We start from the raw sequence: 15926 nt of genomic DNA, 5'->3' as shown, positions 1-15926 counted from the left end.
GGGAGGCACATGGAGTCTGGGATGCATCCCCTGCTGATGGGGAAACACCGCTCTGACACCGGTGGTGAAGGCATCTACTTCTACAATAAAGGGCTTGTTCGGGTCAGGACAGATTAGGATCAATGCCTTAGTCCCATGGCTGATGTGGTGGAAATTGTGAGGCTCTCTTGGGGCAGAAGATGTTTTTGAACTGGGAGTAGCAGTCTGGGATATCAACAGATTGCTGTTTAACTGGACTTTCAATCGAAGTGGAAAGTATTCTGTCGCTGGAGAGGTAATGAAGGAAAATAGGATGAGAAACAAAGATTGCACCAGCGAGATGCAGCTGAGTTGGGGAGATAATCCTTGAGGAAAAGTGGTTAGGAAAGTGCGCTCGTTCAAGGTTCTAGCCACCGCTAATGTGCTATACTTTAAAGCATAGTCGTTGATGGACATTTTTCCTTGCTTCAAAAAGCTGATCACAACAGGCTTACCGAAAACTTCTAGAAATTGACTGTCCAAAACTGTCCAATGACTGTGTAACTGGTCCTGACTACTACCATATTGTCTCAGCCCATTGCAGCACTCTTCCTGTCAGAAGAGAAATTATCGTTGGGAATCTCTGCGGCTGCATCTCAAGGGCCAATGAGCATTGCAGCAGAAATCCATTGTACTCCTCCGCCGAATCAGAGTAGGGCGCTCCTGATGATAGCGGGCGGGGAAGAAGTGAACGGTGGAGTGACTGGTGTAGTGGTTGCGGGCTTAGTGAGTGATTGGTGAAGTCAATCCACCAATTCTTGAAAGGGATCGCTTTGAGGTGAGCTCATGTCTTCTGTCAGGAAACACAGACTGGATAGATCAGTAAGAGTAAACAATCAAACTGGTGTTAACAGAGTGAAAAATAAAAGGTACAGTAGCAGTTGCGGTGAATGATGACGAGGGATATGCAGGTGAAGAATCACTCTATAAAGACTATACAGACTATAAAGTTTCAGCCTGAACTCGACCCATTCTCCGCCTAATAATTTAGGCTCCCCCAATATGTGACACAATTTACCAGAAATTACATCATTCAGGTCTCTTTAACAGTGATGCAGAAGATGGTAAGTAGTATCCTACTTTTCATTCATATTTTCAATGCGTATAATTTACAACTCAAACCTATCACATAAAATTAAGATGGAAAATGGAAAAAACTATTTGGACCCTATTTTAACGATCTGAAACACAAGTTTCAAACATGAAACGCAAGTAACTTTGTGGGCTGATCTCGGGTGCTGTTGCTATTATACTGGCGGGATAAATGACTCTGGCGCCCGACGCAAATCTAAAATGGGTTGGTCTGAAGTAGTTTCATTATTCATAGGTGTGGTTTGGGCGTAACTAGCAATAAACCAATCAGAGCGTCATCTCCCATTCCCTTTAAAAGTAGGCGCGCTTGTTCCATGGCAGATTGCTATTATAATGGCGGATTTGCCAGGCGCACGCAATTTACCGTACATGATGGTAAAGGTGATTTCGCAGTTTCAGAATTTTGTTTCCTGGTTCTTGACGGACAACCCACTTTGTCAGGTGTCCTTATATACATATATGCCTTGCCTCTATTGGTCAAACAGGTTTTATCCGTCATTACTACAATTAAATAGTAATACTACAAATAATTTGGGTAAATGTGTAAGCTAGATTTAAGCCTATTTTTTCACATCTTCATGGACACCACAATGATTTCCCTTGTGTGCTAATATTTTTCCTTGTAATTATGTATGGTTAGCAAAAATGGGAACTGCCGCACCTGTTTGGACGAGAGAAGCAAAGTGTATGCGTGTTGTGCACACGTTACATTGTGGCCAAGCATGCTCCCTTAAAATAGCATTGATTTAAATTAACGTGACAAATAGACTTTAGACTAGGTTTTTCCTGGTCTGTGGCAGAATTGTTTTCTGAAACTGCAAAATAGCACCAGGGAAAGTTTGCGCCGGAACACGCCTCCTCTTTTCACTGTACCGCCCCTGCAAGTTTATTCCCTAATTTACCGACGTGCATCTGTGGAGGGAAAAGTCCGCTGTGCGTCGGTGCAAAATAGGAATGATACATGCGTCGGTGTACAAAGTCAATTGCGCTGGGTGCAAGATTGTAGCCTGGCTCCGCCCTCCTATGTTCTTCCGCTCAATTTTAATTTTCCTTCAGTACATTGTCTGGGTTTGCGCTGTATTCTTGGGTTTTCTCGGGTCAATTTTTTACCGGTCCAATCAGCAAACAGAGGGAGTGGCTGAGAACGATGATGTCGAGGTCGTGCGCTAGTTTGAGTTGAAGTTTCGTCACGACCAAATGTTAGCGATTGGTTATGGCAGGTCCAGAGTGGCTCTGGGCAGATCCAATAGTTTAAAACTTCAACAGTGTACCCGCCCACAAATAATTTAACGCTTGTCAATGGAGAGAGGCCAGACTCTCTGTACAAATGAAATATACGAGAGTCTGGTAGGACCAGGCTAGCAAGAGAGGGCCCTTTGTCTTTTTAACTTTAGTCCCATAAAAATTTGAAAATTATCATATATGTTACATTTGTAATGATTAAATTCTTATGAGGGACTATGAGCAGCAATTTAAATGGTTTTAATACATTGTGCAGCCTTAGAAAATTTCTAATAATGCGATTAATTTAATTTCGTCCATGGAATGCGCCACTTCCGGAATTTCGCCGGTTATTCGAGACGGGTCAATTGCAATCGAGGATTTTTAAAAATCAAGTTCTTGAATTGAATCGAAGAATAATGACAGCCGTAGACTCATTTACTTCGCACTCTAGCATGATTGATTTTATAGGTTTATGTAGGTTAATATTGTTCTATGCTATCCCCTGGCTCACCTGTTATCCAACAAACATGAGGAGTGACTGTGTCTGCCGAATATTTTTCCTATTTGGTAGAATTTGTTATTTGTTAATTCACGTTTTTTTTTCCGGCCATATCTTAATAAGCACACTAGCATAATAGCCGTACCTTACTTTTTTTCTTCTGCTATTTCTAATTATGCTCGAATGCTATTCTGAATTCAGCCATACAGCAAAATTTAACAGAAGTGTTGTGTGATTGACTTTTTGCCCCTTTCTTGCACTATTTGTGCTGTGAAGACACTATTAAGAATTAAGTCAGAATTTGACATGGTATGACCTTAATATCTTATTGTCTGATATGAGTAGTTGCGAACCTGGTAGCTAAATTGAAAGTCAGTGATAAATGCAGTTTGTGTTTTGTAGACACCTGCTAAAGAGGTCTGTCAGAAAACACTGAGTGATGACGAGCTAAAACTTTAGACTGCAGAGTTTTAGCATAAACATGACAAGATTATGGTTACTCATGTTTACTCTGACGTGGTGAAACTCCACATATGAAACAAGTTTTTGAGCGATTTCTTATAATGTGTCTCAATGAATCTGAATAGATTTTGTGGTATAACAGGAGATGCACAATAGTTTAAATATATCTTTATTTACACATTATTTTTTATAAACACATAAATACAACAAAAACAAATCTATTCAAAATGCAGATCACAAACTGACCTTAAAGGTCTACTTTGCAGCATGACATTTATACATCATGCAAATATGCTTAGTCTATATGGCCCATAAACAAATACTGAAAAGTAATTCCGTTATTCCAAGGCATATCTTTTCCAGAATGAAATTCCATGATTTTAAAATCAAGTACAGTAGTAAAGATTCTTTATTCTTGAATCTATGCAATGTTTTTCTCTTAATAAATATAATAAATATTGAGCTTAAGTTTGGTCTTGGTCTATCATCAGTGGTGTTGGAAACTTTCTAGCCATTCAAGTAGCGAATCCAGCTCTCCGATAGCCTTCACGGCTCCTGCTGCATTATCAAGCTGAGAGACAAAAATAAAGTTAAATTTTCTGTGCTGATTGTGGGGGAAAAGTTAGTAGAATTAAAAATATTTTATAATCATAATTAAAGAGTGTTAAAAATCTGAAGAAATCTGTGAAGCTTTTTATTGTCTGGCAGCCTAGTTATATGTCTCCTGTTGGTGAATAATGTCTCTTACCTTGTCATACGTGGTTTGAATGCCTGTGAATTTTAGTCTGGCATCTACACTGCACTCACAGTGTGCATTAGCATGCTTTTGGATAGAGAGAAAACATCACATGGTTAAGTTAATATGCTAAAAGCTTTCCAAGAACATCTCTATCTGTATTCTTGTGCTTACAACTGCCCCACCAAAATTCTACAGTACACATGTATTTATTTAAAATTGCTTATTTATCTATTAGTAACCAACCCCTGCACTTTTGCAGACAGGCCACAGTCGATACAAGGGAAAAAAAAATAGGAAAAGTATCACAAAATATTGTAGTTTACAAGTTTTTAATACTAAGCAATGTCTTAGTCAATGACCTTATTTTGGAATTTCCGATGCCATTCAAATGCCCAAAGAAGGTCTTTGGCCTTGACCTTTGTAAAAATATTTGCGAGTTACGACAGTATGCCGGACTTTTCCCATTTTTTTCCAGTCTTACAATTGCTACAGTTTGAAAAACATCTTTTAACTTTAAGTAGTGTCTCTGTCTAGTATCTATACTTACACACACTCGCAGGTCCTTGGTGATACTGAGGAAGGAGTTGGCCAGGACGCTGGTGGTTCTGCGATGTAGGGAATGACTGCTGGTGTAGCTGATAAAGACCTTATCCATGTAAAAGTCTAAGAGCCGCCTGAGGAAACAGCAGCTTTCTGTAGCCTATAATGGGGAAGACACATAAATCACAGATTTTTTTGACAGTCTTATAATATATGGCACATTTTAATTGATCAGTTGACTCTACAAAGGTTATGATGCTACAGGCGCTGCAAAAAAACTTTAAAAAATGTTACCTGTACACTGTTCATCACGTCTTTTCTAAGTAATCTGATTCCCTTGTGATCATCTCCAGAAATCTGCCAAAACAAAAGATATCAGATTGCATTACCATAATCACTATATAACCTCAAACCACAGACGCAATAAAAATGAGGCCACTTTAAAAACAGCTTTGTTTCATGTTGCTTGCATGTACATTTTTTGCTCTGTTTTTTATTCGTCACCCCGACGAAGTGCTGAACACATTGCCAGGAGTTTCCAGTGAGGTATTCCTTTTGTTAATTTTTCCTTTGTCATGCTTAAAAGTCATTGGCATGTTAAACTCAGAACTGAAACAAAAAAGCATGTCTTGCTACATGCTGTTCTTTTGATTTAGACATGCAGAGTCAAGAAGAATGAAATAGCTCAAATAATAACCTGTTGGTTGACATGTCAAACCTGTCGAGAAAGCCCATTGACATCACCAGTGACGTCATTGTTATGGTGGGAAATTGACATGGCGCTATTTATACATGTTTAGAATGCTTCAAACAGCTACCAGCTATTTTAACAGAAAGAAAGGCTGAAACTAACACATGACTAAGCTTAACACTGTAAGTGTGCTTACCATGCCTTGACGAATGTGCTGGAAGTGGTGCCTGAGTTCGTGGGTGTGAATGTTCACTTTACAACTGCCTAAGTGAAGCCTCCGACCCTGGGCTGAGTCCCATAGACCACACAGCATGATGCATACCAACATACTATATACGATAAACAAGTCCTTCATTATGCTTCTGACAATTCAGCCTGGGAAATGAAGAAAAGACAGTCAAACACAACATTGTATGTGCTACTTAAAATTATACTTGTATGAGCTTTATCAGTCTGTTCTAGGATAAAATATATGCTATATGTTATGGTTTGTTACCTAGTGATGTCCGAGGAGTGTTTTCTTCATAGAATGATGTGCACCTCTTCATGGTGATGGCAGGTGCTCTTATAGTGGGACAAGAGGGGAATTTCTACAGGTATTCATTGATTATCTTTTGCCTCCCCATTACAGTAAGAGGAAGTCTTTGCAACATTTTTTATTTCATCACTGTGGGAATTGACATGAAAGAATGAAGGACTTCCATTCAAACAATTACTGACATACATAATGTTGCAATACCTGTAGTAGCATGTTATACTACGTAGTTTAGCAATTATGTATATTGGTAATATCGGGGTTGGTAAAACATTTTTGAAAGAAGTTTATTAATGCTCACCAAGGCTGTATTTATTTTTGACCAAAAATACAGTAATGTGATGGTAAAGCTGAAGTTTCAGCCAGTCTTCAGCGTCACATGATCCTCCATTTATATAAATGTATGAATTATAAACTATTTCATTACAAATGAGGAAGAAAGACCAAACTACTTTTATCCCATCATTTGGTTATTCTTTTTTAGCAGATCTGTTAAGGAAGCTGAGCTTACTGTACACTTGCCACTGGGACGGTCCCTCTGCGGCCGCCTTGGGTATTAGGGGCTTATATAATTGTCACTATACCATTATCTCTACATCCTTACATGTGTTCATTTCATCTGATAAAAGCTGACAGAAACGTCGGAGTTTCCTTTTCAATCAACTGTGATATTTCTTTTTACACCTTCAAGCGCAGCTTACTTTAAACCAAAATGTATCTTGTGACCAAAAATGAATTACGGTAGTATTCTTTTTTTTTTTTTGAACAGGACAGCAAATTTCTTCCAGACATTGTTGTGTTATATGTTCTTTTTTACTGATCATTTCATAATCAAGTGACCAGCATTGCTTGCCTTTGTTTTGAAAGTAGACACCCCATGGCCCAGAAGAAAAAAAATATTTAGTCATTTCTGGCACTGTTAGAAGGCATTGGTAGGAAATAAGTTCAGATCTTCCTTGCTCTGTTTCCTGATGCTGCAAGCAGTTTGTTTTATTTTTGTCCTTTTCTTTAAGGGTTTTTTTGCTAATCAAACCTGTCTGGGAAATGCAGGTAACTGTCTGTCGTACAAGTTCTTTGAACGGAAATGAATACGTGAAATACTTGTTTAATTAATTGTTTAAAATATGAATATGCTGAAACCCTAAATGATTTGCAACCAGTGAGCAGGAAGAGAACTAAAACATTTGTAATAATGTATTGTTACTGGATAAAACAATACAACCAGGAACTTTTTTTTATATGTCACTCATCACTAACATGTGAGGACCTGAAACATGATTTCAGTGGTTCACTTTGGGATATATCTCCCTGGGGTCGGCAAAGTCGTGGCGCCCTCACTTGTGTCCTGATAACTGCAAAGAGACTCAAAATACTCCGTACATTTTGGTCATACAGATAAGTGTTATACATCATTCGAAACTGTTAACACAATAAAAACTAAATGGTTTTCGCAAAATAAAACAACATGATGTGCGATCTGCCGTCTCTCTCAATGAAATCCATTCCAATGATACTCATCAGAAAATGAACTGTAACTTAGCGAGTACTTGTCACACTAACGTGAAACATATCTCTAAAGAAACGTTGAAATGTCAGGTTTTAAATAATGTATGACCAATCGAAAACAAATATTCTTTGTTTATGTAATCTATTAGAAAAGAGAGAGATGTCAGTCCTTCGCGAGTAACCTCATTATCCGCTAATACGGCCAAGCCCACGCAGAGCGTGCAGCATTCAAAGCATATCAGTTTAGTCATATTAATGTACTTTACATCGTTCTGAGACACGGTGAGGAATAATGCTGGAAGAATTTACCTCAGAGGAAGAGCGGGACTTTCAGTTCATTTCGAGGAGCAATGACGAGGTTTGTGACCTGTACGTTTTTTATTCTAATTGCGATATAGACTTGTGTCTGTGAATAGTAGTATTTTAAGTCTATGTTGCTTCTATGTGAAAAAAAATCCCCAGCAAAACCAAAAGCGCGTTTGCCGACCCCAGAGGGTTAAACTGCAAAAAGACTGTTTAAATATGAATCCCGTATGTTTTGCATGTCTCTGTGTGAATGAATCGCGCAGACGCACGATTTCCTTTACTACACATATTGGCTTTTTATCATGCTAATCATGCCTAATAAAATAAAATAAAAATGTTCACAGTGCTGGTCAGAATTATTTGCCCCCTTGGTAAATATGATCAAAGATGGCTGTAAAAAATAAATCTGCATGATTTAATGCTTTTGATATATATATATATATTTTAAATTAGCAAAATCGAACCTTTCATTGAAGTAAAAGAAAAGTGGGGGGGAAATCACATTATGAAATGTTTTTCTCCAAAACACGTTGGGAACAATTATTTGACCCCTTTTATTAAATACTTTTTGCACCCTCCTTTTTACAAGATAACAGCTCTGAGTCTTCTCCTGTAATGCCTGATGAGTTTGGAGAACACCTGACAAGAGATCAGAGACCATTCCTCCATACATCTCTCCAGATCCTTCAGATTCCCAGATCCATGTTGGCGCTTCCTCTCTTCAGTTCAGCCCGCTCATTTTCTATAGGGTTCAGGTCTGGGGACTGGGATGGCCATTGCAGGTGCTTGGTTTTGTGCTCAGTGACCAATTTTGATTTTGATGTTTGTTTTTGAATCACTGTCCTGTTATAAGATCCAAACATTGCCCAATTATAAGATTTTTAGCAGAGGTTGTCAGGTTTTGATTTTGTATCTGTTGGTATTTGATTGAATCCATGATGCCATGTATCTGAACAAGATGTCCAGGACTTCTGGCAGAAAATTAGGCCCACAGCATTAAAGATACAGCAGAGTATTTCATTTTACACATACGGTACTTTTTTATCTCTGTGTGTGCACCAAACCCATCTTCGGGGTTTGCTGCTAAAAGCATTTTTTTCCTTTTTTTTTTCATAATCGGTTACAAGTCGAAGCCTGAATGGTAATGCATTTTATGTATGGTTCTTTACAATGTCGAACTCATAACGGTAATTAATATGTTATATAATATGTATCCTTAGAAACACTTTGAACCACTTAGAACGTTCACCCGCTATATTTTGCTAAATGCACAATTTTTCATATCAACAGAAACATATACCAGGATAACCTGGCTTCTCTTGAGACTCCCCTGCTTCGCAACATAGCTAAGGACATGCTGAAGTCCACCCGCTCTTTGATGTGATTGGTTACAAGGTAGTTTGTCTTAAAGCATATAAAAAACACCACATAGATAAACAAACAACAGTAAAGACTTAATTTTTACCATTGGGAGTAAAACATAATATAATACATAATAAACTTTAACTAAGTTTAGTATTTTCTTATCAAAAATATTTGGAAAAATTGGATGGTTTAAACAAACTTATAGGGTCATTAAAACAAATATCCCCTTCAGACATCACTTTTGGCCAATATTGTATAACATGATTAAACAGATCTAATGTTACAGAACATTAGCCTACAGTTTGAAAACATTCCATATCATATTTGAAAACAGTTAGCAAGTATTCGTAATGTGAAAACATATAAGTTAATTTCTTCTAGAGATGCTAATAGTATTTTGTGCAATATGTGTTTTCTTGATCTAAATGTAAGTGTTAGAATATTGAATCTTATCACAAAAGCATTTAGAGATTCATTTACTCAATATAATGTACTGTACATGATAATAGATCCCACAAGATGTCGCTATAGACACAATTTTCTTTTGTGCTTGGTACATTTGGCTTTGGAAAAGTTTGTGAATGTGTCCTATATTATTCACTAAATCTGTCTTCTTGTCTGGTTTTATTAGAGCCCAAGCACATATGGTGTAAGGGTCCTATGGATTTGCTCCATTTATTATTTTATATATTGTATTTTTATGTTATGTGAAGTGGAATATAGCAGGTGCATTATACCTTTGCAGTAGCAGAGTCTATATTTCAGATAGCATATGTCAAACTACAATGTGCATATGACCGATGTAAAAAACATATAAATTGAATGATTAAAATAGCCTATTATTAATTTTAGAAAAATCCTTAATGAAATGTTTTGAGAAATCCTTTTGGGTTGTCCAAATGGCAAAAAAATGTATATACATATTTATTTATATAGAGATATAGACAAGATGAAGGCAGAACTACACACAGTACTTTAAAAACACAGGCACATTAAGGACATTTTCAACTACACAGTAGTTACATTATTCCCGTTTATCATTCTTTTCATCTTATCTCTAGTCTACCCCTATAGACAATATACTTCTTCCAGTATATTCATTGTAACTACACTTGTTGTCTGTAGCACAGCACGTCAGTTAATGTACCTTTATTTTTAGGGTTGAATTAATTCCACTCACAGCCATTGCTTCTGCTTCTGCTCTGTATAATCACATAGAAACGTTTAATGCAGAATACTCATGCTCGGTTGTATTCAAGACAGAAAGTTCAATAAATATGATGCATCAAAGGTTTTTAGGTTACACACCGAAACATTCCTGAACATTCAAAAAATGCATTGCCTTTTGTTCTTGATTACTTGTTTTCTCTGGTACTGTTTGATTCAATCAGTACTGTCAAGTAGACAGGAAGGCCTGGTTGTGCGCAGGCATGCATAAATCGGTTCATCACTCATGATATCTTATATTACTATAGCATGGAGGTGTGTGAAGCACATTATGACATCAATGGGCACAGGGGGACTCAAGTGATTGCCATCCAGACGCAGGTATCTCAGTTTGGGTGCTCCGTTTTCATCATGCATGTTGTGAGAGTTAGTGGGGCAGATCTCGGTGCCATTTATACCTGCAAAGACAAGTAAATGTGTTATTTTGTTGAAAATATTCTGTGGCGCAATACAAAAATTGTATTTAAGTACATACTCTCAATGGCATTGTTGTTGAGGTGAAGCTGCTCCAGTTCGGAGTTGAACAGGGGAACAGTGCTCAGCTTGTTATGGGCCAAATGCAAATCCAACAGTGAGCTCATGTTGAACACCATCTTTGGAAGACCTTTGTCACTAAGCTGGTTGTAGTTAAGTCTCACAAAGGCCAGGTGTGCAAAATCATTGAAGTAGTCCTGTGGAATCTCCTCAATGTTATTTCTGTCCAAGAACAGTTGGAGGAGGCTGTTGGGTATATTCGCAGGCATCTTCCGTAGGATGTTGTGGGCCAGATTGAGCTGAATCAAGTTCTTCAGATCTTTGAAGATGTTCTTGCCCAAGCTGCTGTCACTGATCCTATTGTGATGCAGATCTAGAAGCGCAAGATGTTTCATCTTGCTGAACGCTCCTGGAGGGATCTTTGAGATCTGGTTGCGGCTGAGTCGAAGCTGCTCCAAGCTGACCGGCAGGTCGTCAGGCACCTCCTTTAGCTCGTTCCTCTGCATATAGAGGTAAAGGAGGTTTGGCAGCTTCTCAAACACTTGTTTCTCCACCGAACGAATGCGGTTGTTTCCCAGATTGATCCACTTAAGCTCAGTGCAGTTGTTAAAGGAGTCTGCGTTTACTTGATTAATGTAGTTGTTCTGTAGGTACAGGTAGTGGGTTCGGAATGGGATGATCGGGACCTTTCGGAGATTGCGGTTTTCACAGTACAGGGCATTTGGGTAAGATGGTGGGCAAAAACACTCTCTGGGGCAGTCTGAGAATTCAGAGGGAGGGCCTAGGATCGGAGGGGGGAAATCTGTGGGTTCCTGGGGTTCGGGCTTTGATTTTGGGACAGGAGAGGATGGTTTCTTGGGGGCAGGAGGTTTCTTGGTGGTAGGTGGGCGGACAGGCTTTGGTTTTCGTTGCCCACAGACATCCGTGATTAGAAGAAGGACAAGAAGAGAGCAGTATGTAAGCCCAGCTTTCATGGTCCTGAACAGAGAAGCAGCAAGAAAAAATTGGCATTTTTATTTATTCTGATGATTAGGGCAATAATATAAATTCTTTCTAAAATAAGGATTGTTTAAAGTAACATCGTCATTTATTGCCAACTTAAGAGCACAAAAAGATAATATTTAAAATTCAATTAATTAAAAAAATAATAATATTGAAAATGAAATAATTAAGAAAAGTTTTTTGTCATATTGACTTCATTGATTGCATACTTTGCTATCTTAGAAAATCAAGAGCACAGTTTGAAATGCTGAGATTAAAAGAGACTCATGTGAGGTTTCTGGTATCTTTGGTGTATTTTTTGGGTAAAGAAACATAAGAAGATGAGAAGAAATAACTGAAATATTAAAGATACATCTTTTGTGTTTTTTCTTGATATCTTGATCAAGGTCTGGCATGACTCAGCCAAAGATTGTAAAGTATTTTTTTTTTTTGCTGTCGTCTTTGACAAAGCATGCAGTCATGTAACCTTCCAGTTTGGCTGGATTATTATGACTTCTACAGACTGGAGGGAAAAAAACTCTCTGGATTTACAGGTTTTCTGCACAGGGCTGCGATAAAGACTCTATTGTGCAATGCAAGACCTAGGAAAGAGTGAGTCTTAACGAGGGAAACAGGCTAAACACCCCGGGGAGCTTGGAGGAAACCAATGCTAGAGCAGTCATAGTGTTGCTATGCTATCTTCACCACTTAGAGTTGAATTGTTGATTGGTGGAACACCAAAAAACATGACATCATTTCTTGGAGGATTAAATAAATCTAGATCTAACAGTGTCGCCAACCCGCTCTACTCTGCCAAAAGTGTTTTTCAAGATGTTTGTCTTTGTTTTGCCTGTGAACTCCAAGTGAATTATAAACTAGAGTATAGAGATGATGAGCAATGTTACAAAAAATGTTTTTCACATAATATGAAAGACAATTTTTTTCAATGGAAGATACTCAAACAGTACAAATTTTTTTATATATATTTTTTTATTAATATTGCATAACATTCTATGTTTATAATAAATATTATTACATTTCTGTCCAATTGGATGCCAAAATTACGTCAAGAGAACCAACATTTTATGCTTATTTAATTTAATATAAATAATACATTTTTAAATATTTAGTAAAGTTATATATTATGTTATATAATTTATTAATAAAGCACCTTCATCAGGTCAAACACTCTTATCGAGGATTCTTCATCTGCTTCTTAACTCCTAAAACAATGACTGCTACCAAAGCTTCAATAATTCAATATCAGTCTTTGCTGGACTTTAACTTTGCAGGACATTTAACCCTATATTTGAAACATGTTTTAAAGCAAGAACTGCTCATTTTAGGCCACATCTCTTTTGGGGTTATGTGAATTTTGACAACATCAAAATATGTTAATTTAGCTTTTTTGGCCTTTCTACTGTGAAGTACCGTGTCTTTTACATCACTATATTGCTGTGTCCTAACTGTGCTTCAGCTTCCATTTTTAGAGAAGTGTCCAGATGTTCTCTTTAGGAATGTTCTGATACAAAGCAGAATGTTCAAGTTTTAGTTGCAGTTCAGCCATTTGGATGTTTTTCAGGGTCCTTGTGATTACATAAATGATTTGAAACACTCATAGAAATATTTTGGCGGGTTGGCTGCTGGGAAGAGATCTCAAGTTGAAGATTATTGTTCCTACTACGGTTCAGTGGGAAAAAAATCCTTTGCAAAATAAACAGACTGATACATTTAAACATCTTATTTCTACTTTGAGCTCCCTTCAGGAATTTTCTTTGGTAGTTATTGTATACTGCTCTTGGGAAAACCTTTGTGCTGGAAACTTAATAGTAAAAATGTGTGAAATTATATTGAGCAGTGTTGATAATTGGGTTAATAAACCTATTAAATTAGGTAAACATTATAATATTTGTCTACACTGGGTTACTATTATCTAATATTACATATAAGTTGATCAGATCGGTCAAGCCCTACTGTAAAAACATGTCAGTTCAACTCCATTGTTTAGCCTAGAGGAATCGTTTCACTGGAGAAATTTATGTTTTATGAATTCTATGCAGAGACTCACACCCATACAGGCACAAAACAAGGAGCAGTGCAGCGGGTCTGATGGATGATCGCAATCAGATGTTTGGCTTAAAGTGTCTGGCTGGGTGTCAACTGCATGGTCATGGAGACCATGGGAGCAGGGCTCGGGCCTTGGTAGAAAGGAAACCTGGGAAAATGTTGATTTCTCTTCTGCATACCTGATTTAGGTGGGGTGCAAATGAGATTGTCCTTCTATGGCCTTTGAGGTAAACTTAGATTTGAATCAGAAATGTTGAAAAGCAAAATAATATTTGTGACCATATAAAGAGATTTGGGTCAATACTAGGCTTAACACAAACTCATAATAACAAAAACATGTTATGAGTCAGTGCTGGCAGGACTCAAAATGGGAGGGAACTGATGTGTTTTAAATTTGGTTAGAAGTCAAAAAAGACAAAAGAGGTCTCTTGGATATATCATGTCTGAATCAAAAGAATAATAGTTTTGTCTAGAAATGGATCAAACTAAAAACATTACAGGTCTGCTACCTAAGCAGTTAATATGATTCATGAAAATGTAGGAGTAAATCAATGAAAAAGCTTCCCCTGACATATCATGTGGCTCAGTTTGATGGATGTAAGAGATGCTAATGGGATCACTATAGCCAGACTCTGCTATATACTGTTGGATATTTTTTATCATTTTGACTGGTTTCTGACATCCTAAAATGTACACAGTTATAAGACTTTGATAGACGGGTCAAAAGACAGCTGGAAAGACCTGGACAGGTCAAAAGACAGCTGAACCATGTATAATTGGTAGAATTACTTTATTTTTTTTATATAAATTATATTTATATATGTGTTATTATCTTGTTTTATATGTAATATCTTGTCTTATATTTTATTAATTGTATTATATTATTTATATACTATACATATTACAGTCAAGGAAACTTTTAAGAAGTATTAACAATGAGAACAAAAAGCTTGCAAGGAAACATCTACCTGTTTTAGCATTGCACTCAGAGGTGTTATTGTGAAAAATCTGGACATTAATTAAGCACTAAGAAATATTTGCAAGAGTACTGAAAGGTAGTGAATGAACAGCCAAAGGAATCATGCAATTATTTCATAAGCTTTAAGTAAATAAATCATACTCGGCTATATAGACTTTAGGACTAAATTAATTGCTACATTAATGTTCCATTTCTTGCCAGTATTCACATATTTTCTGATCAGTATGTATATATATATATGTATTGCTTGTCTCCTTTGAGACTGATTTGTGGCTATTTTGAAGAAAGAGAGCATTTCTTACCTGTTGCTGGGTCCTGTCCTCATTTGATGAATCCTCTAGCTGTCACTTCACTCTCACAGAGTTTTGCTCTCCCACCTAGCTTTCTCTCCCTCTCTCACTCAGTTTCTTTCCCCCTCTTTCCTCCGTACTTCCCCTGTTCTCCTCTGCTAAGCAAGCTGCCTATTGGGTCGTTCCCTCTTTTCCTTCTGAAGGTCAACGATTCTGTCTCCCTGCCCCGCCTTCAGGGAAAGTGCCTCAAATTAAATCAAAACATCCATCCCTTAACACCAGGATCTGCTTTATATTTAGTTTAGAACTACAGAGTACTTGACAGGTTCTTATGTTTTAATTTTTTTAAATAAAAATAATTATTGTGTGAGCTCACTTATTTGGGATTGTCTGACTTTAAGTGCTTTAGGTTTTAAGGTAATTTCTCTCACACTTTCTTTTTCTCTCTTTCTTTCCTGTGCTTTTAGGCCCATGGGTGTTTGTGTCTTATGCAGTGAGTGTTTGTGTCTTATGCAGTGAGCTGCAGCTGCAAAGCAGTGTTGATGAGATGTGCAATACATAGTTCTTAATCCCAGAGAAACCTATTTCTTCCTCTATCCTCACACACATTTGCTCATTCATACCATAAAGTCAAACCCACCCTATTATAAACCCAAGAGAACTTCAACATCTGGAGTAACAACATCTGTGATATATGGTGTTTCAGCATTATAAGTCTTAAGAGATCCAACATTTAGCCAGTTACATGTTTCAAAGGGACTGTTCAGTGTTGTCTTCCTCTGATATCTCTGGCGATGTCCTAGATTTGCACATTTGTGCTAAATGAGAATCATGCAATTGTGGGATGTAATTGTGGCCTGATTTAGGGATATGTTGGGTTCTAAATCAGCCTAGGACATATACTGGCTCATCACAACAAATGTTGATGATT

The 15926-nt window shown here is 37.3% G+C and overlaps 3 protein-coding genes across 4 annotated transcripts in view; 1 reads left to right on the top strand and 2 right to left on the bottom strand.

Moving 5' to 3' along the window:
* fmoda (fibromodulin a) overlaps positions 1-15926 on the top strand; it is a 51053-nt gene that overhangs the window by 12920 nt on the left and 22207 nt on the right. The gene's annotated exons all lie outside the window — the stretch shown is intronic.
* On the bottom strand, positions 3651-5812 carry il19l (interleukin 19 like). Its single transcript, XM_079598199.1, has 6 exons — positions 5762-5812; positions 5462-5640; positions 4869-4931; positions 4582-4734; positions 4044-4118; positions 3651-3866 (listed from the first exon to the last, which is right to left on the bottom strand). The coding sequence occupies exons 2-6, from the start codon at positions 5618-5620 to the stop codon at positions 3783-3785; spliced, it is 534 nt and encodes a 177-aa protein (XP_079454325.1). The 5' UTR covers positions 5621-5640; positions 5762-5812; the 3' UTR covers positions 3651-3782.
* Positions 9886-15283, bottom strand: prelp (proline/arginine-rich end leucine-rich repeat protein). Its single transcript, XM_079596521.1, has 3 exons — positions 15008-15283; positions 10680-11656; positions 9886-10602 (listed from the first exon to the last, which is right to left on the bottom strand). Exons 1-3 carry the CDS (start codon positions 15028-15030, stop codon positions 10439-10441), a joined length of 1164 nt encoding a protein of 387 aa, XP_079452647.1. The 5' UTR covers positions 15031-15283; the 3' UTR covers positions 9886-10438.

This window comes from Phoxinus phoxinus (assembly GCF_949152265.1).
Source record: "Phoxinus phoxinus genome assembly, chromosome: 22".
Lineage (NCBI taxonomy): Eukaryota > Metazoa > Chordata > Actinopteri > Cypriniformes > Leuciscidae > Phoxinus > Phoxinus phoxinus.
The sequence above is the reverse complement of the archived record's forward strand: the minus strand, read 5'-3'. Positions and strand labels throughout refer to the sequence as shown.